General features: G+C 41.6%; 1 protein-coding gene across 10 annotated transcripts in view; it reads right to left on the reverse strand.

Moving 5' to 3' along the window:
• Nucleotides 1-26184, reverse strand: part of LOC119977609 (mitogen-activated protein kinase kinase kinase kinase 4) — a 399419-nt gene that overhangs the window by 173301 nt on the left and 199934 nt on the right. For all 10 annotated transcript variants that reach the window (XR_005463235.1, XM_038818739.1, XM_038818736.1 and 7 more), the window contains exon 4: nucleotides 9789-9914. Coding sequence is in view for 9 of the 10 variants with exons in the window: in XM_038818739.1 (XP_038674667.1) it covers nucleotides 9789-9914 (126 nt within the window). In the remaining variant the exon portion in view is untranslated. The remainder of the gene's footprint in view (nucleotides 1-9788; nucleotides 9915-26184) is intronic.

The following is a 26184-nucleotide window of genomic DNA, read 5'->3' on the forward strand; positions in this document are numbered from 1 at the left end:
GGAATTTATTGTAGATAAGTGTGAGGTTATCTGTTTTGGCCGAAAAAAATAATCTTTATCTTTATTGCCACAGGTAGGCTTACATTAACACTACAATGAGAGGTGACCGTGAAAAGCCCCTAGTCACCACACTCCGACGCCTGTTCGAGTTCACAGAGGGAGAGTTCAGAATGTCCAATTCATCTAACAGTAGGTCCTTCGTGGCTTGTGGGAGGAAAGCGGAACACCCGGAGGAAACCCACGCAGACACAGGGAGAAGCTGGGACCCTGGCGTTGTGACGCAATACTGCTAACCACTGTGCTACCATGCAGTCCTGTTGGTTTTAGACAGCTAAAGACGGAAAACATCTCTCTCAGCCTTGCTGGAAGTTTGATGGTCGTGGGAAATCAATTTGTTTCTTATACTCCACATGTGTGCTTGAGCAGCGAGAATGCAGTGTGAAAAGGTGTAGCATTTTGCCTCCAGTACCTGTAGTGAACCATTTAAAGTTGGAACAATAAGCATTTACATTTTTTTGTCCATTATTTCTGACAAGCCAAGTACAAATAATCTAGCCTAGGATAGGCATAGTAATTTATGTGCCTCGACTTTTATGTGGAGGTTTGTGGGCAGCGAGACAAACCCAACTGAACAAATTGCAGTTGATGACCCGGTCTTGAATTCCAGCAGTTCAGTCACTGGGAGGAGGAGAAACATTATGCGATAGCTTCAGAGATTCACTAATTAGAGGAACAGTTAGCATACTATGGGTAAGATCAAGTGTTACATGGTATGCCAACTGCCTGTTGCCAGCTGTAGCCACCTGGGTTGGCCACTTCCCGATTCCAAAATGGATGCCCGCAAAGAATGCAGGGAAAATCGGCCAGCCACAGGAAAACAAGCAGGTGCAAGGTTTCCTGTATATTAAGACTTGCAGAACTCAGACAGAACCGAAACCAATAGCCATCTACATACTAATGAGCAATCCCCAGAAACAATTCGAAACATTGAAGCAATGGGGACCAAACCAGACTCCCCGGCGCCAGCGGGAGCCAGGACAAAGGCAAGCCAACGGACACATAGGGCCCGCTTAACGATCAGGGAACAGCTCCAGTATTGGAGAAATCGATAGAACCGATTGGGACATGGTCCAATTAATTGGGACCAGGTCCGGGGACCGCCCAAAAGGGCGCAAAATCCCTGGGGACTATAAAGTAGAGTCCCCAAGTTCAGTTCGCTCTCTAGGCTCTTAGCGAGGAGAGACCTGCCTAACAGCTGCACCAACCAAGTAAGTCTCCAGTCAACGCACGCTACGAGATAGGCGCTCCTAGCTACTATTCCATACCAGCTTGAAACCTGCAGACACAGAACCGGACAAAGGCCATTGTTCCTCTGACCTGGTGGGCCATTTGAAAGCTAAGTATAGGCCTTTAGTTATAGTGATAGTCTAGTAAGTAGCCTTTTATGCATGAGTAGTGATTGACTGTGTGTATAATAAATGTGTTTTGATTTGAAACTTACTAACTGGTGTATTGAGTTATTGATCAGCACTTGGCATTGAACCTCGTGGTGGTATCAGAAAGATACCTGGCGACTCTAGAGCAAAGGTTATTAAAACAGAGCATTTAAGTAAAAGCATAACGAGCAACACAGGGCAAGGGCCATCTCAAATCAGTTTGATAGGATTTTGGAAAGAGATGGGTAGGGGCCTGTTGGAAGGTACAAGCAGATTCAAGAAGTGAACAAAAAGCTGTAGGAGTGAGTGACGTGGGAAAGAGGGATCCCGTTTCATAGGACAATGGCATCGATACTGGACGTTAACATTGGGACGCATTCCACCCAAAATGGGCTGGGACCCTCACCCCCTCTCTCGCACACCCTCACCTCCCCTCGCACCCCATCAGAGGGCAGCTCGCGCCACCGCCCCGCTCAAAGGCTCGCTCTGGATGGCCTCCCGACTCGAACTGGCCCTGGCTCCAAGACCCACACTGGATGCCCCCTTCTCTGTGGCCCATGCGGAAACCCTACACTCAAGCACCCACTCAGAGTTCTGTTCAGAGGCCCTCTCTTCCCATCACTCCACTGTTCCTGTTCGTCCAGAAGGTGGCTTCTCCAGATACCAGCCTCTGATTGGATAATCAGGTCTGCAGCATTTTTCAAATTTGACAATTGTGCCTGTATTATCACTGACCCCCGATGACCCCCCCCCCGGGAGACTCCCGGCCGACCCACCCCGGGAGACTCCCGATGACGTCAATTTGGGACGCCAGTCATACTATAATTTGTAATGAGCCAGATTGTGTTCACAGCTTTTAAAGGTAGAAGCACATTTATCTACTAGTGATTTTAATCCGATTGAGTTCAACTTGGTGTTTAAACAGGATAAACATGCAACAGCTACTTGCCTGGTTTCAATACAATGAGGAAGCGACTATCCACAGTAAACTGGGAAAACTTGTACAAATCTAGTCATGACAGAAGACCTGTGGAAGGCTTCAAAAACACTAAAGCAGGAACGCCACTTGCCAAAAGGACAACCATGGATAAGATAAGAGACAGCATAAAACTAGTGAAAAAGCGTACAAACATCACAGGTCCTCATTAATTGGTAAGATGCAAAGAATAGCAAAGGATGACAATCGGTAGTTGGAGCTACAAAAAGGGAGACTGAAAAGAAACTTTTAAGGATATCAAGACCAAAAAAAGTTACAATTATGTGAGGAAAAGTGTCATGGTCAGGAGCATTGCGGGTCCCAGGGAAATTAGAATAGTGATGCTCACATTGAAAATAAGAAAATAGCGGTGATTTTATTAACTGGAGTTAGAATTTATAGTGGAAGAATTCAGCATGCTGGAATCCCAACTAACTGATATTCAATCAGGGCTGGGCTCTCCAAAGTTAACAGAAGCAAAACAACAATGAAGAAAATAACTGCACCAAAGAGTGACAGTCCCACAGCTCAAATGGCTTTTAGCCGACGGTTTTAAAGTGGAAAAAAGTGCTGATGTCATAACCATAACCTTCCAATGTTCTCTCAATTTGGGAAGCATTGCTTCAAAATAAAATTACACGTGTTCCAATGCTACTTAAGAAAGGTAAAAGAAAGAGAGACCAGGGAACAATTGACCAGGTCAATAGGCCAGAAGTCTAACTTCTGTTCTGAGAAAATTGCTAGAATCTACAATTTGGAATAAAGTGTCAGAAGAGACTGAAAATTTTCAGTTGATCAGAGAGTCAGCATGCAAAGATTGATCATGCCTGACAAACGTGCCTAATTTTTTCAAAAGGCAGTTAAAGGAGCAGACAAAGAAATGTTTATGAAATTATTTATATGAAATGCCAAAAGGCATTTCGCAAATTCTCGTAAGAGACAGTTATGTAAACTTGAAGTTGGAATTCAAGGCAAATTATTGATCTGATTAGGAAATTGGCCCAATGGCAGAGAATAAGGATGACCATCAGGTAGTCCGATTGGCAGGATAAGACTAGTGGTGTTCCACAAGCATCTATGTTGGGGCCTCAACGGCTCCACCCTATTTATCAAATCAGATAATGGAATAGAAAGCCACTGATGCGAATGCACCAATGAATCAAAGAAAGACAGAAATAAGTCTTACAACACCAGGTTAAAGTCCAACAGGTTTGTTTCAAACACTAGCTTTCGGAGCACTGCTCCTTCCTCAGGTCATTCACCGACATCGCCACATCAAAGAAAGATAGCAGTGTATGCAACACAGGTGAAATTACAAAGAATTATTATTGCTGAATAAAAGAGACGTTTTTAAATCAAAGCTTTTCATCTTGCACCCATCAAGACATTTGCAAGTATATAATGCAAGGGAAATTAAATAAATACTGCTTGAGAAGTGAGTGCTGACTGCTTGGCAAGCGAACTCTGATTGGTATACACATTGCCATGCAGAGTTTACAAGTGCCCAATTCGTTTTTTCAATTCGGGGGCAATTTAGTATGGCCAATCTGCTTGCCTTGCACATCTTCGGGTTGTGGGGGCGAGACCCACGCAGACACAGAGAGAATGTGCAAAGTCCACATGGACAGTGACCCAAGCTGGGATCGAGCCCTGGTCCCTGGCGCCATGAGGCCGCAGTGCTAGCCACTGTGTCACCATTGGAAATTTAAACCAGGCAACCTGATTCTGATTGGTCACGGCATTGCCCTGAGGAATGGACCAGCAACTGAATGGCTGTCGCTTATTTTGTTTTGCTGAAACAGGCACAATTTGTGTGCATACTCTTTCTGTCTGCAAAGAACAGAGCCCTGTGTATTAATGCATGTAGCCTCTAGTACACAAGAATGCGCCACACTGCGAGCCCAACTAATGATCCTAAATTAGAAATTAGATGTCAGCATAATTGTTAGCACAGAGGCTTATTCAGCAAATGTTGTTCAATTGAGCATCACATCTAATGTTGGACACCAGGTTTTGAGCTTTAAAAGCATAGGCTGGTTGGGAGCGATTGCGTTTTCACAAGCTCCAGTTCTGCTTGTCTTTTAATCCTTCAGCTCATTTTGGTGCTCATTTCATACTTGCTTTTTCTTGTAAGTCCCTGACTGGTTTGTTTACCAGGAAGAGCAGAGATAAAATTCAAAAAGCTTAATTTATTCATGGTGGTCAGAGTGGACTCGGTTGAGGCCCAGCTTATAGTGGTGTTGTCGCTGCTGAGCGGGCTGTCGCCTTGGTGGCGTTGTGTGCATCTGGATGATGGCCACCTTCAAAGATGCTGTCTTATAGAACAGTACAGCACAGAACAGGCCCTTCGGCCCTCGATGTTGTGCCGAGCAATGATCACCCCACTCAAACCCACCCTATACCCGTAACCCAACAACCCCTCCACCTTACTTTTTAGGACACTACGGGCAATTTAGCATGGCCAATCCACCACACCGCACATCTTTGGACTGGAGGAAACCCACGCACACACGGGGAGGACGTGCAGACTCCGCACAGACAGTGACCCAGCCGGGAACTGAACCTGGGACCCTGGAGCTGTGAAGCATTTATGCTAACCACCATGCTACCGTGCTGCCCTTGGCTGAGAATTTTGGCTCTGCAATGCAGGAAGTTAGAGCTCATTTTGAGGGAGTGTGGGATACCTTTAGAAGAGAGGTGGAGGTGCATGAGAAGATTCTTATACTCGAAGGACCATTGCCGTCTTTGTGTCGTCAAAATCCTGCTGCACGGTGTGTCGTTTATCCTGGCAGGTTCGGGAGATGGGAGCCAAGTGGGGTTTTCCCCGAGCCTGGCTCCTGGCGAGTTCCCAATCTAGTTCAAAAATTAGCTACCGTGCATCCATAATCGTGATTTGGAGGTGTGTGCATCAGATTTTATGGAACACATCGTATCGTATCCTGTCTTCAAGGCCAGGGATCAGTGGGGTCCAACAATCACTGCCCCTATATCTTCCTATTGCCCATGCTCATCATGAGGGGCTTGAGGTGGCTGAGCAGGTCGAGTTATTTCCCCTGGCCTTACCCCATGGGTAAGCATGATGTTGATTCCTGATCTGGTCCAGTGCTTATCCTGACACCTAGTGATGTATGCGCGTATGTGCGTGTGGGAGAGTGTGCACCATTTTGTCATGTTTTCATGATCCTATCCTGTTTCTCCCTCTGTCTCTGTTGCAGCTATTTGAAATATCTAATTTTGTCTAATGATTGTATAGAGTCAGTTGTGGTGTTTTTCTCCTGTTCCATTCTGTACTCACGTAGGTCAAGCCATTTTTGTTTTTCCCTTCTTGCTATGGCAATATATTATTTTGTAACTTTATTCCGTTACTCTCTAAAATGTAACATCTTGATAAATATACTTTGCAAAAAAGAAAGCTAGAGTTTCAGTCTCTGAATTTAGAAAATTAACATTTATTTTGATCAATGTTGTCAAGATTTAAGAGAAACAGATAGGGTATATAGAAATTTTTGTTGCTGGTTGGGGGACTGTAAGACTATGGGAAAGAGACAACAAATAAGAGTCCAGTGCTTCTGGATTGCAATTAGGAAAAACCTCTACACACAAAGGGCGGCAGAAGTTTGGAACTCACTCCTGCAAACGTGAATTGGGCTGCATCACTGTCGATTTTAATTTGCTGATTAATTTCTTTCTTATTTATCAAAGGTATTAAGGGATATGGGGCAAAAACAGATAAGGTGCTTGGTCACAGATAACCCATGATCTCAACAGATGACAGAACAGACTCAAGGAGTTAAATTACTCCCACTCACATGTTCCTACTGTTGTGCACTAATCACAAGATGGTACAGCTCCAAATGCACAAATAATCCATGGAATATTTGTGCATTTGATCTGCACCATCTTGTGACTAGTACGCATCAGCAGGAAATGAAAAATAGTTTTAACCCTGTACTACAGACCCATGCCAAATATCAGTGCTTCACTGATGTGGTATAGACTCCACAAATCCCAACTGTCAGATGACCTGGGATGAAATGGCAGTTGGTGACATTAGTCCACTTGAAATCTTCAGCTAATTACATAATGCTGCAGAACCCAATGTAAATTGTATTGGACAGACTACGGTGATTTAAAAAAAATGTATCATGGTTAGATAATACCATCAGCTTTTCAATGCTGTTTTTGATAAGTGGAAACATCAACCTTTAAGATTTTACTTTGGAGTAACTGCTTCTTTGGAAACTCTATCTGAGGCACACATTGAGGCACAGTATTGCACAACAGTTGTGGTTTCTATGCTCGCAACAGTTCCATACACTATAGAATTACGACAGTGCAGAAGGAAGCCATTCGGCCCATCGAGTCTGCGCCGACCACCTTAAAGAGCACCCTACCCAGGCCCAATCCCCCAGCCCATCCCTGTAACCCCACCTAATGGACACACCCTGAGGAGCAATTTAGCATGGCCATTACACCAATGCACCTAACCTGTATATGTTTGGTCTATGGGAGCACACGGAGGAAACAGGGAGAAAGTGCAAACTCCACAAACAGGCACCCAAGGCTGGAATTGAAACCAGGTCCCTTAGGTGAGACTAAAAAAGTTACCAAAATTGCAGATACAAGTATCTCTTGAAGGATAATTCAGGCACGCATTTTGAATGCTTTAGAAGCTAGTGTAATCAGAAAGGAACATGCTGCAATTTCCTCTGATGAGAAATGTTTACATTATATATTGGCATTATTAGAGCTTAGAGTGCCAAGGGGCCCAGGTGATGCCCACCCACATTGATTTTTTCCACAACCTTTTATTTCGTGCAGTTAGAGACTGAAAACTATGAAAGTATGCAGACTTTTTCCTCCCACAGGCTATCTAGTTCTACTCCAGAAAGTCAGAGGACAGCTGATACTGGAGGCAATCTTTACTCAGTGTTATGCTTATTTACAGAGTAAAACATGACAAGCATACAGCTCTTAACTCAGCATTTACCCGTTTCGGTAGGTGTCTCTTTTTTCCCCAAAATAATCTGTTAAAAATTTAGTGAAACCTCAATTAATGATCTCCACCTGCCTATAATTCACCAATTGATATACAATTAACAATCTATTCCAGCAGCAGGATGCGAATAGAGATAGATCCATGTCTGAAGAAATGAGTGAGGTAAAGTGATCCACTGTTATTCAGAATCATCAAATTTTCATTGGTTTGCACAGGGGCAGCCGGAAATGTCTGTTATGGACATTTTAGGAAGAATTGTGGTTTAATTTTTCCAAGGTAATAACATCTTGTTGGTGGGTTCCTTTGGGGATCCACTGTATTATCTCCTTGAAAAATAGGTTCACCAATAGGATACGAATGGGTGTCCTAATTAAAGTATTATGCTTTTGTATGGCTTAAGGTATTAACAGAGACACAGGGAGCATTTGATACATTATTGATGCAACCCAGTTTCTTGGGGTCTTGACCTCAGTGCTTCAGGTACAATACTCACTATGTATTATCACAATTGTACAAAAATCAAAAGGCAATTTAAATCTGTAACAAGGACATTATTTTGCTTGAATATCTTAAGTCCATGGGAGGGAAAAGAGATTGCTGTCATGAGAATGGATCAAGCCCCAAATTAAATAGACATAATGAACTTTAAGGAGTGTTTTTTGTTTAAAAGGACATGTAGGCAAAATGTTTCTGACATTGTAAAGTGGAATCCCTATGTGGATTATACTTGGCTAACCTGACCAGACAGAAGGGAATATTGTACGATTTTCAGGCAGAGACTCTTCAAAGGAAGATATGTAATGCAAAAGGAAGAGATGTAACACAAAAAACTGAACTGTAATCACCTGTATAAATAATGAAGGCTGATTTTTACCATCTCTGCAGAAACCATCTCCTGTGAGTTATATCGCAGATAAGAGTTGAAAGAAAGCGGTTCTTGACAAAAGACATGTTTGTGTTTTTTCCACTTTCAGGAATACACAAGAACAGGTATTAAAAACCAATTGCAACCCTGGTGCTCTAGTCCTACAGTGCTGGTGCATGCTGTGAAGGTCACAGCTGAAGAACATCCGATTGGCATCCCTGTGCTTACAGGTTAGAAGTCTCTGTTTCACTGATTGCTGGAAACAAGTCACAAACCAGCAAAGCCACCACTGAAAAGGAAACAGGGCAACTCCTTTCAGGTAATCTGCAGAACCAAGAATCTCCAGCCAACTTCTCAACTGCAAAAATCAGCACTACTGGTATCCCCCACCTTAACAGCTGCAATGTTTCACCTCACAGACCAGTCATAGACTGATTCATATCTGGTTTAACTTCAATTTTACACTCACTCCTCATTTCTAGTCTGTGTATATGCACATTGCTTTTTATTATTTTATTCTTTCATTTTAGTAACTGATAAACTCACTTGTTCTTTAACACAAAAAAGTCTGATTAAATTGTCTCCTTTTAAAACATAAATACATTTGGACTGGGAAAATGTAGCCCAAGGGAAGGGATCCTTCTCAAATTAACCTTTTACGACCAACTAAGGGGGGTCGAGTAAAGAAGGAGAGCCAGTTCATCATTCCTCACTCGGGAATTTGTATAACAAATTTGGGGTATCTCAACCGGAATCATAACAAATTGGGAGAGCTTGCCTGGGGACAAGTCTTAACAGTACACATCATTCCTCTTGGAAATAAATAGCATCTTCAGTGCACATATCTTCCTTCAGAAATGAACCCATTTGCCACAGCAGAACAAAAGAAGCATTTTGTAAATTTCAGTACACTCCAATTTAATATGGCTTTACCTGCATTTGAAGTTCCCAGAAGCACGTGTCCTCTTTCATTATCCATGTAAAAATATAATTTAACATCACAAGCAATGTGGCCTTGTTTTGCTTTACACAGAAAGTCAGGTGACTTGTGTAATATGGTTCTCAAGATACCTAAAAATATCACATTTCTAAATAATACCGAATTGAATGTATTCAGGTACTGAGGCGGAGGCTATCGGCTATACCTGCTTGTGATTTGTAAATTGATTATTGATTTGCAATCACCTTTGATGTATCCATTATCCAATTTCTACAATATTATAAACATTTAATAGATACTTCATGAGAATCCTTTTTTCAACAATAGCCCAAAATTTGATGCAAAAAGGACAACAAGCTTAAGGCACTTGATTTCATTAGTGTGCTAAAAAAAAAACTTAGTAGTTGCATTTTTGTTACTAAATTCTCATTGTTACTTAAAATTATTGGATAATTCTAATTTTTGGTGTGCAAAAGAACTTAGAATTAACAGTAAACAACACTTTTAAACTGTTCATTTGTTGAATATGAATCACTGAGATCCTTTTAAAGCACAATATTTCTTTTCCTTACCCAGAGCTGATCATCATGACCAGGAGGACTCTTCTTTATAAAAGCACCATAATAAGTTGCTATATTCCTGTGGTGAGAATATTTTTTCAACATGTTGATCTCCAATTTAATTTCTTCTTCTTCATCCTGTAAAAACAGAATTTAAATATTTTCATAAATATTAACTCGGATGAATCATAATTAATGCATCCGACAACATTTTTTAAACTTCTAGTATTAAATGAATCTCTGAATTCCTTTTCACCAGAAACGACATGCAAAGGAGCCATGCCCACAGTTGGCAGTGCCCCAAATGCCTTCTTTCTTCCCATTCTTAATCAAAACATATCAAGCTGTATAACCTTAAAGTTCTCCGCTTCACGTAAACATTCCATTCCAAATACCAACTTTTCCTCTCAAACGATCAGAAGGCCGAATGCTCATTAAAACACCTTTTATTTAAAGCAATTAATGACATTTGAGACAGTTTTTGTTGTCAATAGAGCAAGACGGTATTAAAGTTCCACACTGGAGTTATATGTATTCAATGCCAGCATCTAGAGTTCCTACTTATGTTTCTGCAAGTTTTGTTGATGTAGCATTGACAGCACTTGTATCTTTAGTCGGTAACATGTCATAATAATGCAAAATGTAATTATAATAATTTAGTGACTGGGATCCCACCAATATACGTCATGGCATACTGTTAGACTGCAATCCAACAGACAACATTGTTTTGAAAGTAAACTGTAATAGAATATTCCAGCATAGCTTTCCCAATGGTTTGATGAGTCATACGGCCTCGAAACGGTAACTTCTCCCATCTTCACAGATACTGCCAGACCTGCTGAGTTTTTCCAGAATTTTCTGTTTTTATTTTCCAATGGCCGAGTGAACAGCAAGTAGCTCCAAATAACTCATTAATAAAATGAAGGTCCTAGATGTGATCCTCAATTTCTGCTGAATGAATCAGTCTCTGTGGCTGTCAAGATGCTACAATACAAGTTCAAAGAATCTGGTTTAAAGGGAGTGAAAAATTAGCCCAAGCTCTGCCACTAGACTCCAGATGGATAACTATTTTGCTGCCATATTGGGCAAGGTTATTTTGGGTATGGCAATGAGCATAATAATCGGCTAGTCCGTGCTGCCTGCTAGATGTGAGTCAGGAATTCTTGTCCTCTTTCAAGTACAAATCTTCATCATTTTCTTGGTGAGCAGCTGACATTAAACCGATTTCCCACTGCAGCTCACTTGTGTAGTCAGGAGACAATTGCCCATCAAGTGCACCTAATTACAGTAGTAAGCAGGAGTTGCAGTGAGTACAGGGGTGAGAACACACTGGCCAAAACATTTTTGTGAGCCAGCAGAGTTTTAAAATGAAGCAACGCACCTTTCAAGAGTTTTAAGAATCACAATTTAGGCCTCTCAACACCTGGAATAGGACGTTGTACATGTTCCATCCAGTTGCAAGTTATAACTGGAGCCTCGTCTGTGTATGTAAAGATCCTTTCCATTTGTTTTAGTTGGCGAGTACTGGGCATCGATTTTAAGGCATCGATTTCTGAAGGTGGTTTCTGATGGGAAAATAGGTACTTAATATGTGCATTCAATTTTGAACAACTGGTCAGTCATTTGTCAGCAGGAAAAAGAGAAGATAGCAGTTGAATGTTGTCCTTTGAGCACAGGATTGGGCTTGGTTTTAATGCACCCAATAGCCGGTCAACAAATGGAGCTCACACACACAACTAATGATGAGCTACTGGGTGGGATAGTCATTCAGCTGCTCTAAGGAATCAATATCTTCAAGCGAGGAGAAAATTTGCAAAATTGGTGGCAGAAAGGTTGTAGATATTCTATTAGTATAACCTTTATGATTTTACAGCATTGAAACCACCACATGAGAATCTTTTTCTTGAAGAACCACTTACTTTACTTTCTTTCCTATTTGTTTTCCCTATCCTTTAAAATTCCTTTTCAAACAACTATCAATTTCTAATCAAAATAATTCATAGTTTATGCTTCACAGTGCAAGCACAGCACCTCACATTTGGCATCCGCAGGACCAAGGGCATGTCAGGAATTGAGATATTGCCAGATTGGATGGGTGAGGCTGTGGACGGTTTGGGCCAAGCCAGGTTGGGTGGCATCAAGCGTTGCCTGGAATGAGGGCAGCAAGGTGGCGCAGTGGTTAGTATTACTGCCTCGCGGTGCCGAGGTCCCAGGCTTGATCCCGGCTCTGAGTCACTGTCCGTGTGGAGTTTGCACATTCTCCCCGTTTGCGTGGGTTTTGCCCCCACAACCCAAAGATGTGCAGGCTAGGTGGATTGGCCACGCTAAATTGCCCCGAATTGAAAAAATGAATTGGGTACTCAAATTTTTTTTTAAAGATTTGCCCGGAATGTGCAATTGAGCGACCCGTGAAGCAGAGAAGCCTGTAACTAGTCTGCAGCCACGCAATGCAGCCTAGCCATATTATCCAGGTAATTCTATTTTTAATTTTACTCAATTAAAATTGATGCACAGAACATGGTAAAAATGCTCACTTTTCAGACCATCGGATTTGAACCACCCCACCTGTACGACAAGAAAAACAAATTCCACCCTGTCTGTGGAAGTTTATTTTCCTATCTTCTTCATTATTTTTACAATGTGATGGCTGTAGAAATTTCAGATATATTGTATAATGTGTATTTGGTTCAGTAAATGTTAGCCTGGGTTAGTGTGTTTATGACTTGCAGTAATATTTTTTACAATCCTGGTTTGCAAGACAGTTAGACTTCTTGGGAGCCAGAGGTGCAATTAAAGCATCATAAAAGTTTGGGCTGAGGGTTCCTGCGGCATGCTTAATTAGAGACATTGTGTTCAGTTTAGTGAGATGATGTAGTTAATGGGAGGAGCCAGAGGTTGAAACAGTCAGATGTTGAGGTTCAGTTTTAGTCTGTGACTGGAAGATAAGCTGAGAAGTAGTTTCTGAAACAATACAGCCAGAGGTTCTGCATTGTTCTGACAGGTCTATCTTTTCAAACTGTTATAGCCCGATCCAAGGCCACGGGGTTTGCATCAACAGGTTCATCATGGCCTCACCGGTGTATGATCTCCCTCGATGAGGGGACGGAACTACACCTTAGCCTAGGGGACCCTGGGACATAAATATCCCAGCCCGAGTGTGGGCCAGGCAAGGGAGATCCTTCGGGCAGTAGGAGTGTATTTGATGAATAAATAGTGTTTTTCTAATCCGTCATCGCTTACTTGTGGTCGCTCGCTTGGAACTTCACAGTCTCAAAAGACAACTCTAAACAGCAAGTATTCCTGAGTGCTAACTGTCAAAGTAGATTGGGATCAGAGATGGTTTTGTTGCCTGAGTGGGAATAAAGATAGCAGTTAAGGGTTAATGTATCGCTGTAATGGTTAGCATTGTTTGTGGAGTAATTGTAAGCTATTTTCTTGTGTGATGTTAAAGATATGTTAATACTGTGTTAGTAATAAAGTTTATTTTAATGTACTATTTTGCTTGAAATTACTCCTGGAGCAAGGTATCCTTTCCTCAGTCTCACAAAATTTAAAATGTTGGGGTTTTGTCCATTATCCTAGCCACTGTTGGGGCCTGGTCCAGGATCATAAAATATCCAAAGTTGTAACCTTTTGTAACAATATCAACACCAAATGGAAATACTTAACAATAATTTAAACCCATTTGTGATTGTGAAGGTTGTCACTGCTACTCTCTCTCTACAAAACTGTAACTCATTGCCCCCCCCCCCATTATCATGGTGATGCAATGCTCAAGTTTTCCATTATTTTACATCTATCCTACAAAGGAGTGTCTAAAACAGCAGCCAGTACTCTACTACTTGATTATGATTTTGTACAATGTTACCTCCTCGCATTTGATTATTCTTGATTTAAAAGAAATTAAATCCTTAATTTTACTTTTTCAATGATCTGCTTGTTCTACCTCCACTATTAATGACGGATGTATCAAGGACCTTCTGCTAATCTATTCCATCAAAAATCTTAAGTACATACTGCCGTTAAAGCAATAAATGGTGGATTGCTCCACTGTTATGATCCCTGAAGGGTCCACAGATCATTAAACTATGGGCTGGTGTCAGATTCAGTTCCTGTACTGAATGAGAGAACCACCAGCAGAAAATGAGCGATTGCCAGCAAAAATAAAACATAGGAAAGATGCTTAACAGAGCCACTACTTCCTGAAGTTCTTGTGGGGATAAAAACTGAACATTGCACATCCTGAAATACCAAACCAGGGGTTAATGAGAGATGAAACACTATCCAAAACAGCGGTGCTTTGTGTATTATAGTAAGAAGTCTTACAACACCAGGTTAAAGTCCTTCCTCAGTCTGGATCTGTAAAGACTTAATTACCTGCAAAAGCTCGCATTCAAAGCATTGTCTTGCATCTTTGACTTTGTCTATATACATGTTTCTGAAACATACCTCTTCATTCACCTCAGAAAGGAGCAATGCTCCGAATGCTGTTTATAGAACATAGAACAGTACAGCACAGAACAGGCCCTTCGGCCCTCGATGTTGTGCCGAGCAATGATCACCCTACTCAAACCGACGTATCCACCCTATTACCGTAACCCAACCCCCCCCTTAACCTTACTTTTTAGGACACTACGGGCAATTTAGCATGGCCAATCCACCTAACCCGCACATCTTTGGACTGTGGGAGGAAACCGGAGCACCCGGAGGAAACCCACGCACACACGGGGAGGACGTGCAGACTCCGCACAGACAGTGACCCAGCCGGGAATCGAACCTGGGACCCTGGAGCTGTGAAGCATTTATGCTAACCACCATGCTACCGTGCAGCACAGGGACTGTTTAGTACAGGGCTAAATCGCTGGTTTTGAAAGCAGAACAAGACAAGCCAGCAACACGGTTCAATTCCAGTACCAGCCTCCCCGAACAGGTGCTGGAATGTGGCGACTAGGGGCTTTTCACAGTAACTTCATTGAAGCCTACTTGTGACAATAAGCGATTTTCATTTCATTTTCAAGCTAGTGTTTCAAACAAATCTGTTGGACTTTAACCTGGTGTTGTAAGACCTCTTACTGTGCTCACCCCAGTCCAACACCAGCATCTCCACATTTTGTGGATTATAAGTAGCACCTCTATCACGGGGGTCTTACAGCTAAATACTAAACTATTTGCTTGATATAGACAGCCAGTTCATAACAAATATGGATGCAACATGGATGGGATCTGCATTCCATTTCTCAATACTTGCTTCCAATATATATTACCTCACAGTGTTATAACCGGAATGGGAGGAATGGCAAATTATCTAGCTCCATTACTCCACAGGTCCTACCATCAGTTTGAAAGTTTAATTTACCCACAAAAATGGCCAATTGTTTACCTTCACTACTAGCACCCAGAATAAAAAGACTTTAACCAGGCTTCCTTCAATAAATTCAGAACTATTAATTATAAAGCAAACTGTCTTTTTAACAAATTGCAAGAACTGGAAATATGGAATTCTAACAATCTATCTCTTCCCAAAGCCTCCCCAGGCCCCACAGACAAAGGACACACAAGTAGTCCCTACAGAGATGGGTGGTGGGAAAAGTATGTCATAACAATAAAGTGTGCAGGGTTTGACACCATCGCTCTAGAGCTCCCTCGCTGGAGAAGTTCTCACCAATATAGCTTTGGCATGGAGGAATATATAAAGCTGGATCAATTATTTTTGTCTCCGCTTTAACGGTTTCCAAATGTAGACAAGTTAAACTCAGATGAAGATCCTCTGGCTACAGGTTGATAATCACAGAATTCTAGGCAAGACGGGGAGGGAGTCAGTTAGGGTAGCTTTTCTTCTCGGCTTCAGAGAAACTTTATCAAGAGGATCGATAGATTAGCCATGCCAAATTGCCCCTTAGTGCCCAATGGTTAGATGGGGTTACGGGATTAGGGCGGCAGAGTGGGCCTAAGTTTTTCGAAGGGTCTTTCGAAGGGTCGGTGCTGACTCGAAGGGCCAAATTGCCTCCATCTGCACCATAGGAATTTTATGATTCTATGAGAACAAAAGAATAATCCGTGGTTAAATGGTTAGAAAAAATTATTATTGCCATCCAAGGTAGACAATATATTGAAGAGTTGGTGAAAAGTGGTGAAGTGCATCTCAGAACCCAAAGATCCTTTCATTCAATGGTCAATCACACAAAAAATCATGAGATTGAGAACATGTCAATTTCTTTGAAGTGGAAGGGAAAGGGTCCCTTGTTCTGGTTCAAATCGAAACGTGGATACATATTGAGCCTCGGCCCAATATCACAAGGTGGAAAACTATTGAGGTTTTGAGAAGTTGGTTTGCAACTTATGAGTTTCCAATGGTGTTCGTGTCAGATAATGGCCCACAGTTTATGTCAGAAGAGTTTGAAGTACGTCCAAATAAGAATGGAGTCAAACACAATCTAATGTCATGTCAGCCAGCATCTAATGGTGCTGCAGGAAGTGAAGAGATCTTTGAAGATATATTTACTGAACGACAAGCTAGGCAGTAATTTTCAGTTTTCTCTTCGATACAAGCAACTTTCTCTTCTCTTACAAATTAATCCCAGAGTCCACAACAGTTGCTCACCTTATGAGTTAAAGTTTGAACACTGTCCAAGGACAAGGTTTAAGTTGTTTAAGCTTGACATCAACTACAAACTAAAGAGGAAAGCAGACAAAACACTGATACATAAAGCATGTAACTCGAGTCCAGGAGACAAAAGCTCGAGATAAAATGCCACCAAGGTGGTAAGGTAGTTGGAGTTTTGTGAGGAGACCAGGTGTATTCACATAGATCATTTACCTGAAAGAGAAAACCTGACAAAGGGAGAGTATGATAAACCCCTTATAGTCAAAATTCCTCTTACATCTAAAGTCAGAGAGAAAGTGAACGTCACAAAGAAACCAAAAGCTTAATATCGTAGAGTACACTGACAGAGCAAAGTGAGTCAGAGGGTCACTGATCAAATCAATCAATGTCATAAGTGGATTGAGTGGAGTTGGTCATCGGGGTTGACAACATAGATGTTGAGCGAGCAGAGTTAAGTCAAGGGAATGGGAAGAAGATACCGAGACAAGAAGAGAAAGAAGCCAGAGAAGTTATTTGCAAGTATGTAGGAAGAAAGAAGGAAAAAAGTTACTTACATTACTTCTTGTCAAAGGATGACATTCTGGAGATAATAAAAACAATTCTGTACATGTACGTTATCCTGGAAATATTGGTCAGGTGTACTTTAGTTGGGATTAAAGTTGCAATTTTGCATTCTAACTTCTAACCTGATAAATTTCAGTTATTGTTGATATTGCATTCATCATCTTGTATTTTTGGAAAATACGTACATTATCATTTTACATTTAATGTTTTTTTAAGTGGGGAGTGAGTGTAGAGCTGCCCGCTCTGCTGTGCCTTCTGTTTCTACTGGGGAGTGTAAATAAGTTCACAAATGGTTACTGACTGATAGTCCAAATGGTGAGTCTTTTCTCAGTGCAATACACAACATTCATAATTACAACACCCTGGGCTACTGCGCAATCAAATCCAGCCCGATTTGGCCCGGAGTCGTAACACAATTGAAATTAACTAGTAATTTTGAGAACATATCTCAAAATCTTTGTCTGCCCCACAACAACAGTCACCAGGTTTGTAAGTTTAAACACAATCACATTTTTATTAACAATAATTATAATTAAATAGGCAGCAAATACAACTGGTTAATTATTATCCAATTTGTTCTTTAAACTCATCCCTCCTTCCACACACAAAACAAACAAATACATAGGAGAAGGATGGAAAAAAGAACACAAAAAAAAATGATAAAAGTCTTGTTTCAGATGGGCATCTTCCAGTTATTAGATTCCTTTTTAGTCTACAATCTGTAATGGTTTTCACTGTAGCCTCATCAGGATCTCACAATTGCTCTGCAATCTGAGAAACAGCAAGCGGGAAACATTTTTTGGAGAGAGCAAGAGAGAGATCTCAGCGCCCAGGAACTTCTCTTTCTGGGTCCTCTGAAAACCCCCACTTGGCTGAACCCAATCATTGTCTATCGCCGGGCAGGATACAGTCCTTAGCCAATACATTGAGTACCAGCCAACCAACCAAACCAAATCCCTCCGATCTCCAGGTGGCAGAACACAGGTTTGATTCTTGGGTTACTGTCAGAGTGGAGTTTGCAAGTTCTCCCCATGTCTGCGTAAGTTTCCTCCCACAGTCCGAAGATGTGCAAGTTACGTGGATTAGCCATGCTAAATTGACACTTAGTGACCAAAAATGTACATGTTAGGGTATGGGGCTATGGGGATAGAGCAGGGAGTGGGCCTGGGTAGAGTGCTCTTTCGGAGGGTCGGTGCATACACGATGGGCCGAATGGCCTCCTTCTGCACTGCAAATGATTCTATGGATCACAACTCCAATATATTTTTCACAACACTACCTTGTACCTTTTATACTGTAAAATATCCTAAGATGCATCACAGGAGAATCTGTGCTAAGCCACAGATTGATATGTTAAGGAAGATGATAAAATGCTTAATCAATGAGGCAGCTTTTAAGGAACATCATTAAAGGCGAGGCAGAGGAAGGAAATACCAGGAAATGCAAAATCCATCAATGATGGAATAATCCAATCTGAGTGCTCTACAGGACAGAATTAGGTGTACAGATATTATAATCTTTATCTTTCTTAGTGTCTCAAGTAGGGTTACATTAACAATGCAATGAAGTTACTGTGAAAATCCCCTAGTCGCCATACTACGACGCCTATTCGTCTGCACTGAGTGAGAATTCAGATTGTCCAATTCACCTACCAAGCACGTCTTTCAGGATTTATGGGAAGAAACCAGAGCACCCAGAGGAAACCCACGCAGTTACAGGGGAAATGTGCAGACTCCGCACAGAGTGACCCAAGCCGGGAATCAAACCTGGGACCCTGGCACTGTGAAGCCACGGTTCTACCGTACCTAATAAAGGGTTGTGGAGCTACCAGACTATTAGGAAAACAAAGGTAGCTTTAACGGAATTATATTTATATTAGAAATAAGGTATAGTTATAAGTGTCCCGGCCCTGGGTCTCTGTCCGTGTAGAGTTTGCACATTCTCCCCGTGTCTGCGTGGTGTCACTCCCCACAACCCAAAAGATGTACAGGGTATGTGGATTGGCCACACTAAACTGACCCTAAATTTGGAAAATAAATAATTTGGCACTCTAATTTAAAAAAATATATAGTTGTAAGTGGGTTTAATTTAATGTTTCTGTGCCTGGAAGGGTAAAACCTTTCATTAGACTCATGCTGCACAACGGTGTTTGTAATGTGGGGGTTGGTTAGGTTCTAACTGTGTGCTTGGAGAGGACTATGGTGTGAACAATAAATAGGCCAGCAGATGTATGTGACCGTTGCTGAACAACTGGGGCCTAGTAAAGTAGAGAAGCTTTTCAGTTTTAGTTTGGTTAATTTGATTGCAACTGGAGGTAGGCAGTGTGAAATAAGGCAGCTCTCACAGCTCTGCTAGAAGCATAGAACCATAGAATTTACAGTACAGGAGGCCATTCAGCCCATTGAGTCTATACTAGCCCTTGGAAAGAGCACCCTACCTAATCCCACACCTCCACTCTATCCCTGTAACTCCTCCTAACCTTTTTGGACACCAAGGACAATTTAGCATGGCCAATCCACCTAACCTGCACATCTTTGGACTGTGGAAGGAAATTGGAGCACCTGGAGGAAACTCACGCAAACACGGGGAGAACGTACAGACTCCACACAGACAGCAACCCAAGCTGCGAATCGAACCTGGGACGCTGACGCTGTGAAGCAACAGTGCTACCCACTGTGCTATCCTGTTGGATTTAGACGGCTAAAGAGGGAACATCTCTCTCAGCCTTGCTGGAAGAAAAGCCATACTACAGAGTAATGGTTCGGAAAACAGATGCCAGAAACCTAAAGTCCAGCTGGTTAAGGAAATTAGAAAGTAAAAGAAATGTTCAAGAAGTTTGGAGGTAACAGAACAGAGAAAACTGGGAAACAGAAGATTATTGTTCAGTCAAGTCACAGGGAGTTGAAAAGGCATTGCATCCTGAGAGGCCAGAAAGATATCTGAAAGATATCTAAGGCATGTGGGAAATTATTTTTGGAAACAGTATTTGAAATATTTGTGGAAATCTGTGGCTGAAGCTTGGAATTTGTGTAAAAGCCTTCAAGAAGGGAGAAGTGTAAAACCTGAAAGCAAAACCTTGATAGAAGCAGCGCAGGGAAAGTATAAATTCAAAGACGATTTAAAAGCGTTAACTTATGAAAGTGGAATCTGAAATCACACGTGTGGAAGACGGAGTTCAGTGAGACAGGGCAGCTCACAGTACAAGATTCTTATGGGGGATTTGAAGGTGAAATCCACAGACATTCACTTGGGTTCAGAAAGGAACGCGTCTTACCACAATCATTGTGTGTGCTTAAAAGGGATTTTTGTGTTAATGAGACGATTGTAGCTTAAGATACACTTTGCAATCCATGTCGGAAAAACTAGAACCCAAGGGCACAGCCTCAGACTGAAGGGACAATCCTTTCAAACTGAGATAAGGAGGAATTTCTTCTGCCAGAGGGTGATGATTTGTGGAATTCTTTGCCGCAGAAGGCTGTGAAGGCCAGATCACCGAGTGCCTTTAAGACAGAGATAGATAGGTTCTTGATTAATAAGTGGATCGGGGTTATGGGGAGGAGGCAGGAGAATGGGGATGAGAAACATACCAGCCATGATTGAATAGCAGAGCAGACCTGATGGAACGAATGATCTAATTCTGCCCCTATCTTATGGACGTCTTAGTAGCACAGTGGTTAGCACTGTTGCTTCACAGCACCAGGGTCTCAGGTTCGATTCCCAGTTTGGGTCACTGTCTGTGCTGAGTCTGTACATCCGCCCTGTGTCTGTGCGGATTTCCTCCTGGTGCTCTGGTTTCCTCCCACAAGTCCCGAAAGACGTGCTGTTAGGTGAATTGGACATTCTGAATTCTCCCTGTGTACCTCAACATGTGCTGGAATGTGGCAACTAGGGGATTTTCACAGTAACTTCATTGCTGTGTTAATGGTCTTATTCCTTAAATCTGTGTATATTTGTTAAATTAAGGGGGAGTACAGAGTATTGAATTATAATCCAATTTATCCACGTTTAATCATATTTTTTCTTGTTGTTAAAACTAATTAGCAATCCTGTGACTCTGTTCCTCCACATTTTATTTCAAAAAAGTAAAAGTTACAGTCTTTTGAGCCATGGTTCCATTCTGGGATCTTCCCTTTCAGTTATAACATCAACTGGGATCATAACCGGACATTACAACAATAGAATGGGGGAAATCATGGAGGGATTTAAAAAGCAGGGGTGAGAATTTTAAGATCAAAATACTGCTCAACTGGGAGCCAATGTAGATCAGCAAGCATGAGGGTGATGGGTGAATGGCACTTGGGTGTGAGTAGAAGCGGAGTTTCAGATGGTCTTAAGTTTGTTGATTCTAAAATGTGAGAGGCTGGCCAAGAGTACACTGGAATGCAGGTAACAAATGGATCGATGAGGATTTCAGCACCAACTGAAGTGTGGCAGGGCAGAGTGAGGCAATGTTACAGAGTTGAAAAGAGGCAGTCTACCCAGTTTTCCAACCCCTCTTGGCTTAAAATGAAAGATGCAGTTGGCTACCCCTCTTCATAATGACAACAAAATCCAACTTCATTCTGTTTCTCTGTGCACAGATGCTGCCTGACCTGCTGACTACTTCCAGCATTTTCTTGTTTAATCTCAGATTTTCAGTGTTCACAGTATTTTATTTTTGTCTTGCCAAAATAAATGCTGCTTTACTGTGATCGACAATAGGGCCTTGCAGGAACCACCGATGGAAAAACAGTAAAAGGTATCTCAGAGGCAGTCACCACCTCTTATGGGGAGAACAGTGATCCACCCTATACCCCTCATTCCACCAGCTGGTATTAAATAATCTCATGATACATTTTAAAAGGTGTTACTATCTTAAAAGGTGTTACCAAGTCCATCTGTAATTTGTTTCACTGTCAGGAAACACAAAGCCCGAACCCTAAAAACACACTTTTCACTTTCAATTACATTCATCATTCCTTCTTCTAAAAATATAAAACCTAGCAACACCCCTGGGAGAAGATGCTTTTTCAACACTTTTTCGGAAAAATATAATCTATTAATCTCCAAGATGCGCATCTCAGAATATTAAACCAACAGCGTTTGTGGAGACAGTCAGACATATCTTGGGACTCTGCAGTTAATAGCATTCATGCTTCCAAATTTCAATTCCTTGTCCACCACTATCATTGTAGATCAAGTTTTTGCTCAGTCCAGAAATCTCCACCCTCTGGTTCTTTGGCCAATGACCTTAAATCTTTGCTCACTGGTTACTGACCCTTGGGCCATCAGAAATTAGTTTTCCTTATTTACTCACTCAATATCCTTCATGATTTTGAACATCACTATTAAATATACCCTTAACTTTCTCTACTATATTAGCAGCATGGTGGCGCGGTGATTAGCACTGCTGCCTCATGGTGCCGAGGACCCGGGTTCGATCCCGGCCCTGGGCCACAGTCCACGTGGAGTTTGCGCATTCTATCCATGTCTGCGCGAGTCTCATCCCCACAACCCAAAAAAGATGTGCAGGGTAGGTGGATTGGCCACCCTAAATTGCTCCTTAATTGGAAAAACAACAATTGGGTGCTCTAAATTTACTTTTTTTTAAAACTCACTCCACTATAAGGAGCCAACTCTTCTCATCTCCCCACATAACTGAAGCTCCACATCCCTGGTACCATTATAAATATGGCTGTAGTAATTTAAAATGTAAAAGGTCAGCAGGTTACGTTAATAAGTGTATACATAAAATAAATTAAAACTACTTTTATAAATTTGCTCTTGTATGTTTGTTCCAATTGCACAAAAATAATCAACAATTTGTGTTTTAACTCTTCAATGCAAGAACTTTTCTCAGGGATTCCAGTCAGTTATCTTGGGAGATTCAATGGTCGGATAAGTATGGGAAACACTGGCCTATATTTAATTGGAACAAAGTTCTGTTGATCCAATACTGGACATGCGACAGTCTAATAATTTTATTTTTAAATTTAGAATACCCAATTAATTTTTTTCCAATTACGGGGCAATTTAGCGTGGCCAATCCACCTAACCTGCACATCTTTGGGTTGTGGGGGCGAAACCCACGCAAACACGGGGAGAATGTGCAAACTCCACACGGACAGTGACCCAGAGCCGGGATCGAACCTGGGACCTCGGCACCGTGAGGCAGCAGTGCTAACCCACTGCGCCACCGTGCTGCCAACAGTCTAATAATTTAACGACAGTAAAGAGAAAAGAAGAGGTGGTCATGAGGGAGAGCTAGGTGTTGGCACACATGTGATAACTGATGCTATGTCAAGGAGGGGCAACATGTAAAGAAGAAAAAGGAAGGGGGTGAAAAGATAGCATGCAGTGGGGTAACGGTGCAGAAGTAAGAGGGAAGCCATCACAAGTGATTCTCTGGCTATGACTGGATAGAGAAGTGTCATAATAGCCACTCATGTATATCATGAGATGCAGACAGGCAGTGATTGACACACAGGATAACCAATGAACACACACAACACAGAACAACCACTCACCAGACAGGACACCACCACTATAAAGCCCACAGGGCATTAAGACTCTCCCTCTCTCACAGGACACAGCTAGGGAGATAGTCGCAGTGCACAGGTCAATGAACATCATCACCATATGATAGAGAGCTAGTCTGGTCAAGCCAGTAGGAGGTTATCAGTTAGGTTAATAGAGTCAACCCACAGCAGGTTATGTACAGCAATCAACAGGTTCAATAAAACAGTGTTGGACCATCTCCTGTGTCGGAAGCCTGTTTCTCGTTTTACTGCATCCAGTTGCAGTTGATGTTAGACCAACGCAGATAACACATCAAGAAGAATCATTCAATTATTCAAAAATTAAAGAGCATGATTGAAGCGTGTCATTTGTGTAACTGCTTTTGTGCAGACATTTTAAGTGCTTTTGAAATTAATTCCAGAACATTGTATGGAGATATTCTCTTCTGTTCACTTCTGTGGAAACATTACAAACGTACAAAATATAATTTTCTTTTAAACTGCAGTTGCCTACAGTGAACACATTATAAAATGAATGAACATAATTCCAACCCTTATAAATGTTAATTTGCTAACCAGTCATGTTAATAAAACAATTTACCAATTCGGTATCATAATTTCAGCTGATCAAAAGGGTTCAAAATTATCCTGTTCTAATATAGAAAGAACAATCCTGTACAAAATAGCTTTTGCTTGCAACATATTATGCACACAACTTCTTTGTGTATACATCAAATGATTTCTTTTCATGCATCCCCTGTTGACCACGGAGGTAGACTCTCCAGTGGCCAACAACACTTCCTGTAATAATCCGAAACCAGACACACCGAAGATTCCAGGATCAAATTTTGAGAGTTAGTTCCTTTGAGTTAAGGCAGCAATTCTGGCATTACAATAGATCTTGACATCAGATCTTATTTTCATTGTCCTGCCTTTCCAAAGTTTCCTGTTCCATTTTACCCTTTCAGTAGTTTTTTCCTATGCGCTGTTTGTCAATACGTTTTGGAAAGCTCAACTACATTACATCAGAAATTGAATTGAGTGTGTCAGGGCAAGCCACCTAGAGGTGTAACTTCCTCAGAATGTTGTGATCACACATTACTTTTAACACATCAAACACACACGAGTCTCCTTGAGCAAAATAGCTCATAATGGGCTATTCAGATTCTCAATTGATTGGCATATCATTGCAATGCAACAGCCAAACGATAAACTCTCTACATACACAAAATACTGGGACCCCACTGTAGGGTCTATCTGGTCTCCTGTAACAAGGGGCTCAGCAAAACATGGATCTGTCCTGGATCCCAAAATTTTCAGTTAAATTTATGTTTAAATGTTTTTTGAAGTAAAGATGCTCCAGAAATGATTCCGAACCAGTCAATAAGATAGCAGCATCGTGATTAATTACAGTGCAATTTTATGTCTAGAAATACAGAAATACAGATCAGATCATAATTACTCCGATCCCTACATAACAGTCGATGTAAAATCACTTGTACTAAATCACAGGAGAGAAAATCATATGCTACCACCAAGAAGCTGAAACCCATCAACCAGATTAAGGATGCACTACACCAGGACGTGTTTCACGAATAATGGGGGTCACTGAATCAAAGCTTTTATGAATGGATTAAAAATGAAGTGACATTGAGAAGGCAGTCAAGAAAACACAAAATGCCGACAACACAACTCTTGACAGAAGCCATTAGCACCGCAGAGAGCCAAGAGCATAGCATTAGCTTGAATAACAGGAGTGGTTACTCACCAAATGAGTGAAAATAGCATCAACAAAGCTAGAAAAGGATGGTTAGCAACTCTGAAGAACCAGCATGGCATTTTGTTAGTTGCTGTTAGAGAAGAGTAATTGTCGAAGGAGGATACACTGAAAATCAAATCTACAACTGTGGCAAGTTGTCCCTGAACTACAAAATGTTAACTGAAGGAACACTAGTGACAAAAGATGACACCAACGAAACACCCAGATGTAAACAGATAAAGACACGCTTGAAGTTCTCCTTTGCTACGAAAGAACTAGCAAAGTAACTAGGCAAGTCATCAGAACATTTGCCAAGCCATGATTGCTTCCATCACCTAAACCTAAAGTCACTACCATAACAATAAAACAATTGCACCAAAACCTTGATGACCTCATCAATTTTTGAAGGCGGATTCCACCAGTAATTCATGCCAAATATCAGAAAACATCTCAGGTGGAACAATGACTGAATGAGACCACCTTGCTGCTTGGCAACTGCCCTGCATATCCATTCGAGAGAACCTGGTAACAATAGATGGGATTATTAAATGTATCTCTCTCCTGAAAAGCACAATAGCAAAAATTCAACCCTTGACAAAGACATTACACTTACCTTCAAATGTGACTACAGAAGGGAACTGATTAACTTCTGGTGGCGGCTATGAGGGAGTAGGGTGCACATTTGGTGGCTCCTGTCTCGGTCGGACTTTTGGACCCTTTTTCCACGACTTTTTTGCGCTTTTGAGCACGGAACTGGAAAGCAATAGTACTCAGGCACAGGACCAATACAGAATTGTATGGACCTCAGAAGCCGGAGGGACCGTAAACAGCAGAAGAAGTGGCCGAGTAAGGGCACAGTGGAGGCTGTGAGAGGGACCAGCACGGCTGGTGTTCAGAGCATGGAGTCAACAGCCCAGCCCACAATGGAGCAGCTGCTGAAGATTATGCAGGAGGGCTTTTTGGCTCTGAAGCGTGACAACTTGG

The sequence above is a fragment of the Scyliorhinus canicula genome, chromosome 14, assembly GCF_902713615.1.
Source record: "Scyliorhinus canicula chromosome 14, sScyCan1.1, whole genome shotgun sequence".
Taxonomy (NCBI): Eukaryota; Metazoa; Chordata; class Chondrichthyes; order Carcharhiniformes; family Scyliorhinidae; genus Scyliorhinus; species Scyliorhinus canicula.